The 16697-nt window shown below is 39.4% G+C and overlaps 2 protein-coding genes across 2 annotated transcripts in view; both read left to right on the forward strand.

Moving 5' to 3' along the window:
* The window catches only part of lrwd1 (leucine-rich repeats and WD repeat domain containing 1), a 33068-nt gene extending 27065 nt beyond the window's left edge, over positions 1-6003 (forward strand). The window contains exons 12-16 of the mRNA XM_038290350.1: positions 872-1015; positions 2832-2935; positions 3600-3761; positions 4562-4671; positions 5126-6003. Coding sequence (XP_038146278.1) covers positions 872-1015; positions 2832-2935; positions 3600-3761; positions 4562-4671; positions 5126-5278 — 673 coding nt within the window. The 3' untranslated portion in view covers positions 5279-6003. The remainder of the gene's footprint in view (positions 1-871; positions 1016-2831; positions 2936-3599; positions 3762-4561; positions 4672-5125) is intronic.
* A 2035-nt stretch (positions 6004-8038) lies between these two features.
* The window catches only part of bckdk (branched chain ketoacid dehydrogenase kinase), a 37263-nt gene continuing 28604 nt past the window's right edge, over positions 8039-16697 (forward strand). The window contains exons 1-3 of the mRNA XM_038290369.1: positions 8039-8460; positions 15938-16006; positions 16101-16211. Coding sequence (XP_038146297.1) covers positions 8209-8460; positions 15938-16006; positions 16101-16211 — 432 coding nt within the window. The 5' untranslated portion in view covers positions 8039-8208. The remainder of the gene's footprint in view (positions 8461-15937; positions 16007-16100; positions 16212-16697) is intronic.

Genomic DNA, 16697 nt, shown 5'->3' on the forward strand with positions numbered 1-16697 from the left:
GCAGAGGAGCTGCCGCGCATGTGCAACTTCTAACCAGAGTCAATGAGTAAAGACTTTTGCGCCCTAAGGCGGAAACACGTCACCAATCCCACGAAAAATGCAATGACGCTTAACACTGGAAAAAAAAAATCTAGATAAGTCTTTTTTTCTTAAAATAAGTGAATTTGTTCTTGGATTGAGGAGGTAAAAGTTACATTTTGCCAGTGGAACAAGACAATTTACACTTAAAATAAGAAAAAAAACAATTGAATTGTCTTATTTCAAATGCATATTTTCTAATTATCTTATTTTAAGAGTAAAAATACTCATTCCACTGGCAAACTATCTAATTTACCTACTCAGATTAAGGGTAAATACATTTAATTAAAGAAATGTTTACCTATTTCTAGATCGTTTTCCCAGTGTACTAGTCATTGAAGATTAAATATTTATTTTGCAGATCTAAAAAATTGATATTAATATACTTTGAAATATTATACATTTACAATTTAATTATAAGTAAATATATATATTTTTATGTCTTAATCAGGGTCATTGGGTCCTAGCGCCCTCTATTGGCCAGCCGCCGCTGGTGTTAACTGAGAAAGCTGAGAAAGACGAACTCCTAGAAAACTTTCAGTTAGACCTGCAGCTAAACCAGGTTTTCCCGTTAAAAAGGAGGTTGAGAACAAATGGATGACACATTTTTCAGATTGATTTGATCATTTCCTTCCCTCTTCGCTGTCCATGTAACTGTGTTTGTTAGTCTTGACAGTCTTGCAATTATTTGCAGTGGTTTGCAGTTTTAATCTGAGGCAATTTCAAAACAGCTGAAGGAGCATTATTTAAAAAATTGGCAAACATAGTGAAATTGAACTATTGTCCCCCACAGTCAGCTGCTGATCTTGGAGCTCTCCGCTACGCCTCTGCACATCTGCCTGCCCCCTTCTTCCCCCGACACACACCTGCTGACGGCTTGTGAAGACGGCTTGTACTGCTACAAAACACAACTGGGTGGAAACAGCACCACAAAGAGGTGAGGGCATTCTGCAGATTTTAGGTCTGATCAGAAAACTATGGGAGAATTATCCTGCCATAATGCAAGAGCACATCATTTCAATTTGAGAAAAGAATTTCATCTTCTTGCACTCAAAACTTATAATGCTCACACTTAAAACATGCGCTCTCTCTCAAATATTTTCTCTTCTCTCTCAAATCTTTGTTTCTTCTCTCAGATTTAATGCTTCTTGCACAGATATTTTCTCCTCTCGCTCGCCTCCTTCTCTTCGCGCACAAACCGCGCTCTGCTCGGGTCTCAGATACGCTCGCAAACCCGTAGGCTCTGCTTGCGGATTTTTTTTGCTCTCTCAGATTGCAGTTGGATCGTCGCCTAGCAACCTTTCCAGCCAATAGAACGACAGCCTCAGAAAGGGTGCGCTTGTTTAATCCTACTGAGTGTGCCTGTGCTACTTTGAAATCAATACTTGTTTCTACTTCTCCAAAATTATACTTCATTATAATAAACAAAGTATTTCAAGATAATAATTTAATATGTCGGTTCTTTGCTTTTGTACATAACAAACCACTAATTGTTTAAAATTACTTACTTCAGAATTTAGGGATGCACGATATAATCGGCCCCCTATCGGTATCGGCCTTAAAACTGAATATAACCCGATATTTGGTCAGCTTCTGAGTTTCTAAAGTCTAAAAAAAAAAATAAAATACTACTTCTTCTTCTTCCTCAAAAACTTCTTTTTAAAGACTTAAAAACTTCTAAAGACGAGGGAAAAAATATTGATACATTAAAATATCCCAATATCTTCATATGCTGATATATTGCCATTTAAAAACACCATATCAATCTCTTTTACTAATGAAATATTGCTATATGTCATCGTTATGCTACGAAATCCCCCAAAAATTCACAAAATGTTGCCATATTTTTATATGTTGATATATTGACGCAGTATCGATCTATTTTACTAACAAAATCTCACAAGAATTTGCAAAATATCACGAGAGTTTGTAACAGAATGATGAAATTTCACGAGATTTTGAAAGTAAAATAGATCGATACCGCGTTTTTAAAAATCAATTTGATATCAGCAAATGAAAATATATTTGAGTTTATTACTTTTCAAAGTGTCAGAAATGGATAACAAAACTGCTAATTTCAATGACTATTTATTTTTGTCCAGCTTTAACATCGGTATCGATATCGGTTATCGGCTACATGAGTTTTAAAATATCGGCATATCGGATATCGGCCAAAATCCCAATATCGTGCATCCCTATCAGAATTTCTTGGGTTATCCAAAGGTACTGAACTTTGCTGAATCGAGCCACAAAACTACTGTAAATAGCAGTTTCAGCTGACGCTCTTATAAGTGGCGTAGTAGCACAGGCACACTCAGTAGGGTTAAACAAGCGCACCCTTTCTGAGGCTGTAGTTCTATTGGCTGGAAAGGTTGCTAGGCGACGATCCACCTGCAATCTGAGAGAGAGCAAAAAAATCCGCAAGCAGAGCCTACGGGTTTGCGAGCGTAACTGAGACTCGAGCAGAAGTGCGCGAAGAGAAGGAGGCGAGCGAGAGGAGAAAATATCCGTGCAAGAAGCATTAAATCTGAGAGAAGAAACAAAGATTTGAGAGAGAAGAGAAAATATTTGAGAGAGAGCGCATGTTTTGAGTGTGAGCATTATAAGTTTTGAGTGCAAGAAGATGAAATTCTTTTCTCAAATTGAAATGATGTGCTCTTGCATTATGGCAGGATAATTCTCCCGTAGAAAACACAAAACAAAATTCCACAAAGAGCGGCTTTTGCTGATTACTGTTGTTTCTTCCTTATCAGGTCGAAGGAAATGGAAATAACTTTTCCCATTTATAAAAAGGAGGGCAAACAACACGACTATCACACTATCGATGGTTTGAGTTTTCTTTCTGATGATGTTGTGGGTAAGTCGGGTTCCTACTGTCTAGCATTTAGAACAGCTACTTGTGAAATTTGTCGGTGTTTTCCAACCTGCTTGGGACATCTGAATCATGTAATATTTCTTAAAGACCACATGGTGGCGGTGTAACTGTTTCTGTCATTAAAGCATTTAATGCTTATTACTCGCATGTCTATTTTCCAATATTTTAGACAACTCTGTTAAAAAAATGTATTTAAATGTAATTTTTTCTTAGAATATGTGAATTTTTTCTTTAATTAAGGAGGAAAGTGAGACACTTTACCAATGGAATGAGACAATTTTCATTTAGAATAAGAAAAAACAATGACATTGTCTTATTTCAAGTATATAATATCTAATTATCTTACTTTCAGAGTAAAAATGTTTATTCCATCTGCAAATCATCTTATTTACCTACTTAAATTAAGGGTAAATACTCTTCATTTAATACGTTTTTTACTTATTTCTATATTATATTTGCAGTGCATAAAGGGAGATGGGATAAAGTGGCTTTAATAAGTATAGTTCTTAAAGTTTATCTTGTTTTATTTAAAAAAAGAGATCAAATGAAAGCCATTTACACACAGATATCCCTTCTTTGTTTTGAATCAAACTTCTAACTCTTCTCCTGGTTTTTCTTTTTCTGCCTGCGTGGGTCTCTATGGTAGCCTCTAAGAGCCACACCCACGGATCCATTTACCTTTGGAGCTGGAGCAGGACCAGGTCTCAGCGGCCGGACAAGAAGAACGGCTCTGTGTGTGCTGTGGTTCTGGCTGAGCTGCAGTGGGCCAACACTGGCATTCCCTACCTGGCTCTAAATACCTGCCCAGGTAAATCAGGGATCCTGCTGAGTCTGGAAAAACCTGGAATCTGATTGAAGAAAAAAAGGCTTCCTTCCTTCCTTCCTTCCTTCCTTCCTTCCTTCCTTCCTTCCTTCCTTCCTTCCTTCCTTCCTTCCTTCCTTCCTTCCTTCCTTCCTTCCTTCCTTCCTTCCTTCCTTCCTTCTCTCTGTCTTTCAGCTGTCCTTCCTTCCTTGCTTCCTTCCTTCCTTCCTTCCTTCCTTCCTTCTCTCTGTCTTTCATCTGTCCTTCCTTCCTTGCTTCCTGGTTTCCTTCCTTCCTTCCTTCCTTATTTCTGTCCTTCCTTCCTTCCTTCCTTCCTTCCTTCCTTCCTTCCTTCCTTCCTTCCTTCCTTCCTTCCTTCCTTCCTTCCTTCTCTCTGTCTTTCATCTGTCCTTCCTTCCTTCCTTCCTTCCTTCCTTCCTTATTTCTGTCCTTCCTTCATTCCTTCCTTCCTTCCTTCTCTCTGTCTTTCATCTGTCCTTCCTTCCTTATTTCTGTCCTTCCTTCATTCATTCCTTCTCTCTGTCTTCCTTCCTTCTTTCCTTCCTTCCTTCCTTCCTTCCTTCCTTCCTTCCTTCCTTCCTTCCTTCCTTCCTTCCTTCGTTAGGGTGAATTGCAAAGTTAAGTCATTAGAAGGAATCTGCAGAACCTTGTGCCCTGTTTTACAGATGTGTTCATCCAGAACTTGTTGGTCGTCGGTCATTAAGGACTGGAGCTTGAAACTTTGGGGCTACCTGCTGACTGTTTGATATAACAAACTGCTAACTTCCTGTGTCTGTTGTCTTCAGGACGGAACTACATAGCATGTGGCGATCACAAGGGCCAGATATGGACTTATCACGTCACCAACCTCCAGAAAAACAGCTTACAGACCGGGAGACCCATTCCACCCACTGAGGTCTTTATTCCTTTTGCTCTTCTCTCTCTGCCCTTTCTGCATGTATAGGGTACAATAGGAGAAACATCCTTCTGAGAGATGTCATCCGGTGCTTAGCTAATGATACCCCAGGAAAGATATTTGCTGAAATCTGAGAGAATGGCGGCCGGACTGAAATGGAGCCAGATGGTGGAAGAACTTACTCTGTAAACAAGCAGGATGTAAACAATACCCTCACTGCAAGCATCTGTTGCAGTTTCCTAAAACACACATCTGAAGCATGAAGGGGGGTTCTTGTGCAAAACTGATAGTTTAACACACAAACTCCGCCCTTTTACTTGACCTTTTACTTATATAAGAATACAAAAAGTAAATTAATATTGCATCCAATGTCTTTCCTTTCTCAAAAAGTAAGAAACTTGCTAAAAAGTTACATTTAATTTAAGATATTGTGATGTGTTGCCTTTTTTCCTAGGTGTTAGATTGGCCAGCTCCGATGAGAAAAGGCCTGGGCCGAATGGAGGGCCCCTCCATCAACAGCGTGGCGATGGACCCTGAGCTTCACTACCTGGTCGGCCTGACTGATAAGAACATGGTGATGATTTGGAAAACTGAGGCGTCATCCTGAAGAAACATGGACATATATTTTAGAGATTTACAGCTTTTTAGACCTTGAGGCTTTCTTTGTCCCGTCAGAAAAGAGGTGAAAGTACCATATGTTGGTATTTTCTTAAGAAACAGTGTTCCTCATTTTTAGGACATTTAACTAAATTACATATCTTGAGAATATGATCACAACTTGCTTTTTAAAAAATGTTTTGTTTTGAAAATGTAAAAGTTTTGTCTATTATTATATATAGTTTTGAATTTTAGCCAACTCTGTTTAAAGAAAAGATCTCTACCCATATCAAAAATGTGTCTGATTTTACATATGTGATTACTTTGCAGTGTTTCGGTTTGAGATTGAAGCTTTAATTTTTCTTATTTGCAAACTTTTATATCAGCGTTTGGTACAGATTTTTAATCTAACCTTACAGCCAAGATATTAAACCGGTCTGGTATGTGGGTTTTACATACATTTGATTTTACAAACACAAGTTTAATGGTAACCAATCTGAAAATAGCCTGTAGTGTTTTAAAGAAATGTCACTAGTGCTGAAACTTGCTGTGAAGCATAAAAACAGAGAGTCCGGGACATTGTGATCATTTTTCGTAGCTGTTGAGAGCAACATATAATTTGCGTCTTGAAGCTGTGGAACACAGCATGTGTGCGTTTGTTGCTACCTCTCTTTTTTGAGAGGTTGGTGACGTTTTACATGTATGTTTTTACATGTAATTAAAAGGCTTTTTGTATTTGTTCTTGGTCTGAAGTGTTTTATGTAGTGGTGTAAATGAAAACAACATTCTGGATCAAACATGAATCTTAACTTGCAGGTTGAGATTAAAGATATTTTAGGGCGATATTAGCTGCTTTTTGTTTTTCTGGTAACCTCATCAGCCGATATGTTCATGTTTTCTGATTCCTTAGTTCTTCCAGCGGGCACACGTCTAATACTGTTATCATTCCTTTATCTCCCGTCCTTTTGTTATTGCTTTTTCTTCCTGCTTTTGCTCTCTGCTGTGTCCTACTCTCCACGAATAATCGAACAGATATAAAAGATTTTTTTTTTTTTATATATATATAGGTTTAGAGGAGCGATCCCAGAATTTATAGGCAAGAAAAAATAGGTTGTAAAACACTATCATGAAAGGATCTCCAGATATCAAACTTTTTATGTTTTCTTATATGAGAAAGATTAATCACAGAGCTTATTTTAATAGTTTTAGATGTTTATGATTGCTGGTGATTGACCAGTTTATCCATATTGGTGAAAATCTGGACCCAAATTACTACAGGTTCCACAGGAACCGACATGGTCTGTGTTTTTCTGGTTTAATCTCTCAGGAGCCTACTTTGGTTTGCTGCCGGTACACACATTTCCTGATTGATAAACAGTCAATTCAGTTTATTTCTATAGCACCAATTCACAACACGTCATCTCAGTCAGATTGATTCAAAGTTTTCTAACTAAGGAAAACCAGTTGATTGCATCGACCCATTGACTCGAAGGCAATCCCTCACACTAAGCATGCTTGTAGCGACAGTGGAGAGGAAAAGCTCCCTTTTAACAGGAAGAAACCTCCAGCAGAACCAGTGTGAGCGGCCATCTGCTGAGGCCGACTGGGGTTCCAGGAGACAGAACCAGACATAGAAAAAGAAGCATAGATACAAAAGGCAACTGTAAAGGTAACAGTCGAGGGTAATCCTGCACCAAAAGAAGCAGTAGCAAATCTATGACACTGAAATAGCTCTAAGACTCACAAATGACCTCATGGCAGTGATTGCTGGCTCTCCTGTATCCTTGTTGGGACTAATGCATTTTATCAAAGCGTTCTCCCTCGTCAGCTTCACCACACCATCAGACCCCTCTAGTACCTTTATTTCAAAAAAGCGCCTAGCACAAAATCTAGCAACTTTTTTCTGCTACTGGAGACTTTGGCGACAACATCTAAAAGCAGCGAACTCTGCTCTCCAGAGCAAGTAGATTGGTAGCCCCGCCTCCTGCTCTCCTCTATCTTGTCTGCTGTCATGATTCATGCAGCTATTATTTCATCCAAATAAAAAATGGAGAACAGATAAGCAGATCATGGCTTGTCTACAGTGAAAAGAAGGACTGGGTTATTTACTTTGGCCTTTTTGGAAACACAGGAAGGAGCAATCAGCTAAGTGAGCTTAGTGCTTGGAGAAAATCATTCCTTTAGAGACAGCATGAAAAGTCAGCCGAGTACAAAACATAGAGAGGAAAACAAGAAGAGAGGGACCAAACCTAGAACAGATGTCTATTCTATTAACATTTCTCTATCTGTATAATGGGTTTGTTTTATGTATTGCCTTCTCAATTCAGAGGGCCCCTGCCTGTCTTACCTAGGGCCCCAAATATCCTAAATCCGCCCCCGATCTTATCTCCTAACTATGAGATAAGCTTCTCTAATTTTCTTCAATTTTGTAAAATGCAGCTCAAATCAAATGTTTTCTTATTATTACAAGGCAGAAAAGGTCATTTTTTATTGCATAGAAATACACAGTGAAACTGTTTGGTTTAACTAGGGTAGGTTGGTTGTCTAAAAAAAAAAACTAAAAGTGGTGTATTTTTCTCTTTTTGTGGGAAAATGTTAATAAATGCTGAGTTGTTTTTTGGCGCTGTTGTTCTTCCTTCGGTTCTCGCCTGTACAGTACAGTATGTGCCTTTGTGGTGGGGTAGTTTATGGTACTAAGCTCCGCCTCTGAGCTGCTCGCTGATTGGCTGAACCGCCCTTCTGCTTCCTTCATCTTTGACCCACTGGCCAATGGGTGCAAAGGCCTCTCTGTACCCCGTAGTTACTGTATTCAGATCAGATACGTGCCTTTGTGCACAAAGCTGACAAAGCCCTCATGGCCTCATAGCAACTAGAAAACTCAAGTTTCTTTTCTGCACCGGGAACGGGCGAGCCCTGTTCGCGCTTTCAGCTCGTCTCCAAATGCGACCTGGCCTGGCAGGCATAGCGGCGGAGATGCTGAGCGGTGTCACCGGCAGGGCAAGGCCGAGGCTCGGCAGCCTCTTCCTCGCATCGACAACCAAAACATCACCGGCTGCGCTGCAGACCGGCAGTGGGAATCAGAGATTCCGGTCCACGTCGTCTGCGCAGGGTTTCTCAGAACTGGCAAGAGAGCGGTCAAAGACGGTCACTTCGTTTTACAACCAGTCTGCCATCGATGTATCGGCGGAAAAGGTAACCGTTTAAATGTTGTGTCTGCAGCGAGGGGAGTGTTAGCGCGAGCCGGCTGGAGCTGGCTCGAGCTAGCGAGGTTGGTGCTACGTTCAAGGAGTGAGGAAATTTGAAAAAACAAATTTTTCGCCCAGACTGTTCACATAACTACAAATTAAGGAGAGGAAGAGAGCTAAATTTGTTGTACATTAATGTAAATGTAATTCACTCAAATAAACAGGCGGCTAACCTCGCCCTCTTTAACCTAACAGGAGAAACGACGTTAAACGGTAAAATAAGCAAATGGCTGAGCTATATTTCGAAAAAATGGTTAAGCGATGTTTCTTAGCAAGATTATTCTGCTCAGAACACAGACTTCTAATTAAAAAACAAACAAAAAAATCTATTTCTAAAAAAAATTTAAAGATTCAGTGAACTGTTACATTTTGGCTCTGATTTGTTTAGATATCAATGCGGCCTTGAATGCAGCATCAAAAGCACATAAATGTTAATCTAAATAAGAGGGTTATTAATTTATCCTACTAATAAATAGTTCAGTTAAAATAAAACTGTATGTATTGCCAAACTGATAGTTTAGAAAAGGTCACAAGAATAGAATAAGGTTTCAGCTATGACCTAGGGCCCTGATCTGAGCATTTGACCCTCCTACTTTAATTTGAATTTAAATGGAACAGTGATTGAAAGCAACCCTGGAAAGACAAAAAGAAAATACATTTAAATTCAAAGCAACCGAAACGCCTTAACTCCTGCAAAGGGGTGGGTGACATTGTTATAAATGCATTGTTTCATTATTACAAACCTACGGAAGAGGATTGGGGCCACTGAAATAAAAAGATTTTTACATTTTATTTCAGTATAATATGAGAAAAAAGTCAGAATTCTGACTTTAATCCCAGAATTCCGACTTTAATCTCAGAATTCCGACTTTAATCTCAGAATTCCGACTTTAATCTCAGAATTCCGACTTTAATCTCAGGAATCTGACTTTAGTCTCAGAATTCCGACTTTAATCTCAGAATTCCGACTTTAACCTCAGAATTCCGACTTTAACCTCAGAATTCCGACTTAAATCTCAGAAATCTGACTTTAATCTCAGAAATCTGACTTTAATCTCAGAATTCCGACTTTAATCTCAGAATTCTGACTTTAATCTCAAAATTCTGACTGAATTCTGACAGCTAACAAACATGTTAGCATCAAGCCGTAGCCATGTCTGTTTTAGAGACTAAACTAGCTGTCTTGTTTTAAGCAGCTCTTCCATTAATGAAATAGCCTCACCAGGGACCCCTCAGGGACGTAAAAAGTCACCTAATTCCACCATTTTCCACCAATGTGTTACAGATCCTTCCAAATGACTCACACGTTTGTCAGTAAAGCTGAGTGCTCCACATCTGTTCCTTCATGGTGCCCATCTACACTAAGATCCAAATTTCTGTGAAAAAAGTCGAAATTCTGAGATTAAAGTCAGAATTCCGACTTTAATCTCAGAATTCCGACTTCAAAATTCTGACAGAATTCTGACAGCTAACAAACATGTTAGCATCAAGCCGTAGCCATGTCTGTTTTAGAGACTAAACTAGCTCTCTTGTTTTAATCAGCTCTTCCATGGTGCCCATCTACACTAAGATCCAAATTTCTGTGAAAAAAGTCGAAATTCTGAGATTAAAGTCAGAATTCTGACTTTTATCCCTCCTTAAACTAAATTAATAATATTTAAAAATCAGTTAACTTTTTTTATTTCTTCAATGGCCCTAATCCTCTTCCGCACAAACCTCTGCTTTTTTCACACTGTTGAAATTCTTCCTTCCTCTTTTTTCTTGGCGAAGTCAGATGTTTTTCTTTCCCACATACACTCTATCTTCCACCTGTTCCCTCTTGCTAAACAGTCTTTTGTTCACTGTAGAAATACACCAGAGGAGGTGTAATTTAAAGTGTTTACATAAGTTCTAGTGAAGTTTTACAGACCTTGTATTTCTTAATAGGTAATGCAGTTTTTTTTTTAACATAGCCAAAGTCAACTAAACTCCAACTAAATGAAGTTGGACATTAATCCAGCATGGAGTGTCTCCCTGCTTGGCTCTGCTCACCAGACAGAGGGAAAGAATTTCCCTGGGTTGGACCAGGGGAAGTAGGTCAGGTTGTTCTCATTTTCACTGTCCTCCACTTGTAATAAAGCTAAAATAAAGATGTTTACCAAAAATAATAATAATAATTTAAGTAAAACCAAACTAAGAACTTCTATTGGAGTTAAAGATGGGTTCCTAACTGAGTTACTCAATAAAGATATTAAAAGGAGGTGAAGGTCACGGCTCAGCTGAGGACTGGTACTCTTCCTCTGCTGGTTGCAGGGGGCAGAATTAAAGAGGTTCCTGCAGAACAATATCTGTGTTTTATGTGAACACAAAGGGGTAACATTTAGTATTATATCCCTCTGTCCGTTGCATTTTTGACCTTAGAAAGGATTTCTTTTAGAAGATGAAACGTTAAAAATAGGATTTGTCTTGGTCGACTGAAACAAAACATATCAGAGATGGTCTCTTTTCACCTGCCAATAGGGTCAGGTGTTCCATTAGGCAAAACTAGACAGTTGTGTACATTAATCTACCATAAGAAATCTGTTGCCATTTAAAAAAAAACAAGAACTTTTTTTTTTTTTTTTAGATTTTTTTGCTTTTAAAATAAGGGAAAACATAAAACGATTCATAAAACTGAAGTATGATCTATATAAAAAATGCTAATAATATAACACCTAGTTTCCAAGCTAATTCAAGGGAAAATGACTCTAAAAATATTTCTGGTGCTTTCCGGTATTTTTATAAAACCCACAAAAGCGTCTAAGACTGGTATTTTTTCTTACGGTACATTATTTAGTTCTTTATATCATTTTTAGGCACTATTAAGAGCCATTGTAGAGTGTCCAAAGAGCCACATTAGGCTCCGGAGCTGCAGGTTGCAGACCCCTGCCCTGGTTAAACCGGTTGGAAAGTAAACAGTACATGCGCTACAGCATCGAACAACAATAAATTTTTCATTTCCAGGGGGGCTTAAGACTTTTAAAATAAAATCATGCATTTTACACACACTTGCTGATTCTTAGCATCAGTAGATTACTGTAGTTTATGGTAAAAATATAACAGTGCATAGTCAGTCTATAATCATGTAATGTGACATATTATACAACTACATCACAACAGAATGAGTGTTAATGGAGCATAATACTGTAGTCAGATATCAAGAATATTACACACACACACACTATCTGATGATGTGCTAAAAGTGCTAAAATGATTATGTATGTGTGAAATACATGTGTTGATTACATCGTTATCGTAATTACATTACAGGCCTTTTATTGGCTGACTCCATTAAGCTTTTTTCGGCCCTATCAGCAATCCAAAGAGCAAATGGAAATCAGTGGTAATGACTGGAAATCTGTGTTTTCATTGAGGAGGGTTTTTGATCCGCTCTTCTTTCCTGAAACAAGCCATTGATTTGGTCCAGATTATATACTTTGGATTATTGTCCATGTTCTTGACCCCTAACTGTCGAACATCGTCTTTTGTGGCATTTTGTTCAAGAATCGGAGTCCGTTTAATCAGCCATGATTTATGAGTAAAATAAAAGAATATGACTGTGGTTACAGCGCTCTCCGCATACAGATATTAGGTATACAGGTTACAGTATCTACATTTGAACACATAAATAGTTTTCTTAAAGTCTGAAATATCATCTGCATGTTTTTAAATACATTTTTGACTGGTGTCACTTCAGGTCAGCCGTAGTTTTCGTCTTCATAGAGGCCAGTTTTAAGAGTTGAAACCTGAACTCGCATTAAGCTTTAGATGTTCTTGTGTAAACTTTGATGTTGTGATGAGGTGCTTTTTAGGATTCTTTAGCCTCCCCCGTGTTCTCAAAGCACTTATATTTAAACCTCGATTATTCTAGTCATGCAATAATTAAAAAAACATTTTTTAAATGTTACAATATAAAATAAAAACTGTAATTGTTGCTGAATTCAGTTGAAGAGCAACGGTTCTTTGAATATATGTTGGAAGACTTCTTGCATCAACAGTTACCACCAGTATTCTGGTAGTAAAAATAAATTTTTTGTGGCATAAAAAGCATAATTATTATAGTCTATTAACCTAAAGCAATATGCATGGTCTGGTTGTTACATGTAAGATAAGCTGATCGTTGATCTTGACCAAGGCACCTTACAGTAGAACTGCAGTCAGTCCCTGGACTGGCATGGCTATCACTGCCCCTACAGAGTTAGCATGGCTATCACTGCCCCTACAAAGTTTGCATGACTATCACTGCCCCTACACAGTTAGCATGGCTATCACTGCCCCTACAAAGTTTGCATGACTATCACTGCCCCTACACAGTTAGCATGGCTATCACTGCCCCTACAAAGTTAGCATGGCTATCACTGCCCCTACAAAGTTTGCATGACTATCACTGCCCCTACACAGTTAGCATGGCTATCACTGCCCCTACAAAGTTTGCATGACTATCACTGCCCCTACACAGTTAGCATGGCTATCACTGCCCCTACAAAGTTTGCATGACTATCACTGCCCCTACACAGTTAGCATGGCTATCACTGCCCCTACAAAGTTTGCATGACTATCACTGCCCCTACACAGTTAGCATGGCTATCACTGCCCCTACAAAGTTAGCATGGCTATCACTGCCCCTACAAAGTTTGCATGACTATCACTGCCCCTACACAGTTAGCATGGCTATCACTGCCCCTACAGAGTTAGCATGGCTATCACTGCCCCTACACAGTTAGCATGGCTATCACTGCCCCTACAGAGTTAGCATGGCTATCACTGCCCCTACAAAGTTAGCATGGCTATCACTGCCCCTACAAAGTTTGCATGACTATCACTGCCCCTACACAGTTAGCATGGCTATCACTGCCCCTGCATCATTAGCATGGCTATCACTGCCCCTACACAGTTAGCATGGCTAGCACTGCCCCTACAGAGTTAGCTTGGCTATCACTGCCTCTACAGAGTTAGCATGGCTATCACTGCCCCTATATAGTTAGCATGGCTATCACTGCCCCTTCATAGTTAGCATGGCTATCACTGCCCCTACAAAGTTTGCATGACTATCACTGCCCCTACACAGTTAGCATGGCTATCACTGCCCCTGCATCATTAGCATGGCTATCACTGCCCCTACACAGTTAGCATGGCTAGCACTGCCCCTACAGAGTTAGCTTGGCTATCACTGCCTCTACAGAGTTAGCATGGCTATCACTGCCCCTATATAGTTAGCATGGCTATCACTGCCCCTTCATAGTTAGCATGGCTATCACTGCCCCTACAGAGTTAGCATGGCTATCACTGCCCCTACAGAGTAAGCATGGCTAGCACTGCCCCTGCATAGTTAGCACGGCTAGCACTGCCCCTGCATAGTTAGCACGGCTAGCACTGCCCCTACAGGGTCCCCTTGGATCTAGAATACGTTGCTATATAGTGTGGTTCATGGTCGCCTGGATGTCAGCAGGGTGCTTGAGAAATGTGACTGCAAAACTAGCTTAAACCATTGTCCCATCAGCCTCCTGTCAATATGGCTGATGGGACATTGGTTTAAGGCTGTTTGTGTTTATCTGCTTCATGTGTTTGTCCTATGAACCTCTTAACAAAACATTTCTTGTTTTATTGGTAATTCTTATACATTAATTTTTAATAGCTAACTGATATAATTTTAAACTGACATAATTTTAATTGGAATGGGATAAAGGTAGGATCTGGTTCAATACAGGTGCTGGTCATAAAATTAGAATATCATGAAAAAGTAGATTGATTTCAGTAATTCCATTTAAAAAGTGAAACTTGTATATTATATTCATACATTACATACAAACTCATATATTTCAGATGTTTATTTTGTTTAATTTTGATGATTACAAATGACAACAAATGAAAATCTCAAATTCATCATATCAGAAAATTAGAATATTGTGAAAAGGTTCAAAATTGATGGCCCCTGGTGCCACACTCTAATCAGCTAATTAACTCAAACCACCTGCAAAAGCCTTTAAATGGTCTTTCAGTCTAGTTCTATAGGCTACACAATCATGGGGAAGACTGCTGACTTGACAGTTGTCCAAAAGATGACCATCGACACCTTGCACAAGGAGGGCAAGACACAAAAGGTCATCGCTAAAGAGGCTGGCTGTTCACAGAGCTCAGTGTCCAAGCACATTAATAGAGAGGCGAAGGGAAGGAAAAGATGTGGTCGAAAAAAGTGTACAAGCAAGAGAGATAACCGCACCCTGGAGAGGATTGTGAAACAAAACCCATTCAAAAATGTGGGGGAGATTCACAAAGAGTGGACTGCAGCTGGAGTGAGTGCTTCAAGAACCACCACACACAGACGTATGAAAGACATGGGTTTCTGCTGTCGCATTCCTTGTGTCAAGCCACTCTTGAACCACAGACAGCGTCAGAAGCGTCTTGCCTGGGCTAAAGAGAAACAGGACTGGACTGCTGGTGAGTGGTCCAAAGTCATGTTCTCTGATGAAAGTAAATTTTGCATTTCCTTTGGAAATCAAGGTCCCAGAGTCTGGAGGAAAAGAAGAGAGGCACTTCATCCACGTTGCTTGAAGTCCAGTGTAAAGTTTCCACAGTCAGTGATGGTTTGGGGTGCCATGTCATCTGCTGGTGTTGGTCCATTGTGTTTTCTGAGGTCCAGGGTCAACGCAGCCACATACCAGGAAGTTTTAGAGCACTTCATGCTTCCTGCAGCTGACCAACTTTTTGGAGATGCAGATTTCATTTTCCAACAGGACTTGGCACCTGCACACAGTGCCAAAGCTACCAGTACCTGGTTGAAGGACCATGGTATCCCTGTTCTTAATTGGCCAGCAAACTCTCCTGACCTTAACCCCATAGAAAATCTATGGGGTATTGTGAAGAAGAAGATGCAATACACCAGACCCAACAATTCAGAAGAGCTAAAAGCCACTATTAGAGCAACCTGGGCTATCATAACACCTGAGCAGTGCCACAGACTGATCAACTCCATGCCACGCCGCATTGCTGCAGTAATACAGGCCAAAGGAGGCCCAACTAAATACTGAGTGCTGTACATGCTCATACTTTTCATGTTCGTACTTTTCAGTTGGCCAACATTTCTATAAATCCTTTGTTTTTATTGGTCTTCAGTAATATTCTAATTTTCTGATATGATGAATTTGGGATTTTCATTTGTTGTCATTTGTAATCATCAAAATTAAACAAAATAAACATCTGAAATATATGAGTTTGTATGTAATGTACGAATATAATATACAAGTTTCACTTTTTAAATGGAATTACTGAAATCAATCTACTTTTTCATGATATTCTAATTTTATGACCAGCACCTGTATAGATGACAACAGAACAGAGAAATCCCTTTTCCAGTTGCCGTTTGGGCTTTTAGTCTCCATCCTCTAACTGTGTTTCTCTGCCTACAGGCTTCAGTGCGACTGACCTTAGCCACCCTCCTGTATTCTGGGAAGTCTCCTGATGGACACCACATCTTGGTAAACACTTCGCCCACACTGAGAGTACTACTGTAAATAGTCTGTCCTCGTATTCTGTAGCTTCTTACTGATATTTCTCTGTGTGCGATCACAGAGCAGTGCCAATTACCTTCACAAGGAGCTGCCTGTGCGGATCGCTCATCGCATCAAGGGCTTCCGCAGCCTGCCCTTCATCATCGGCTGCAACCCCACCATTCTTCAAGTGGTAAGGACACCATTCTGGAAAACTTTCCCTGATAGTCTACTTTTTTGATGATGTGTAGAACATTACGTGAAGCACACCCCTACAGCTGTGCTTATTATAATAGCAGAGGCTGTCCTCCTGAGGATTTGTTCAACTTTGAAAGACAAGAGAAGCTTGGAATAAATGATGCACATTTTTCTAAATATTTTGGCTGAGAAGACCTCAAGGAAGATAGAAGTGTAACTGATGTTATCGTAATTACAGCAATATACTGAAAGAAAGTCCAGGTGTAAAAACGAATGCGAAAGGAAAATCTCAGCCAAGTAAATATGGCATATAAGGTATCTGACGCAAACTTAGTAGTGTTTAAAAACCGATTAAATGAAATATAAATATATTTTCCAATGAGGTACAGTAGTAGCCATTAGAAATTTCCCCACTTTCCTTGATGGGCCCTCGGCTGGTCCCCTACAATTCCTTTTTAAACATCAATCTATGTTTGTAAAA

The sequence above is a fragment of the Cyprinodon tularosa genome, unplaced genomic scaffold (assembly GCF_016077235.1).
Source record: "Cyprinodon tularosa strain WSP-4 unplaced genomic scaffold, ASM1607723v1 ctg28, whole genome shotgun sequence".
NCBI classification, from domain to species: domain Eukaryota; kingdom Metazoa; phylum Chordata; class Actinopteri; order Cyprinodontiformes; family Cyprinodontidae; genus Cyprinodon; species Cyprinodon tularosa.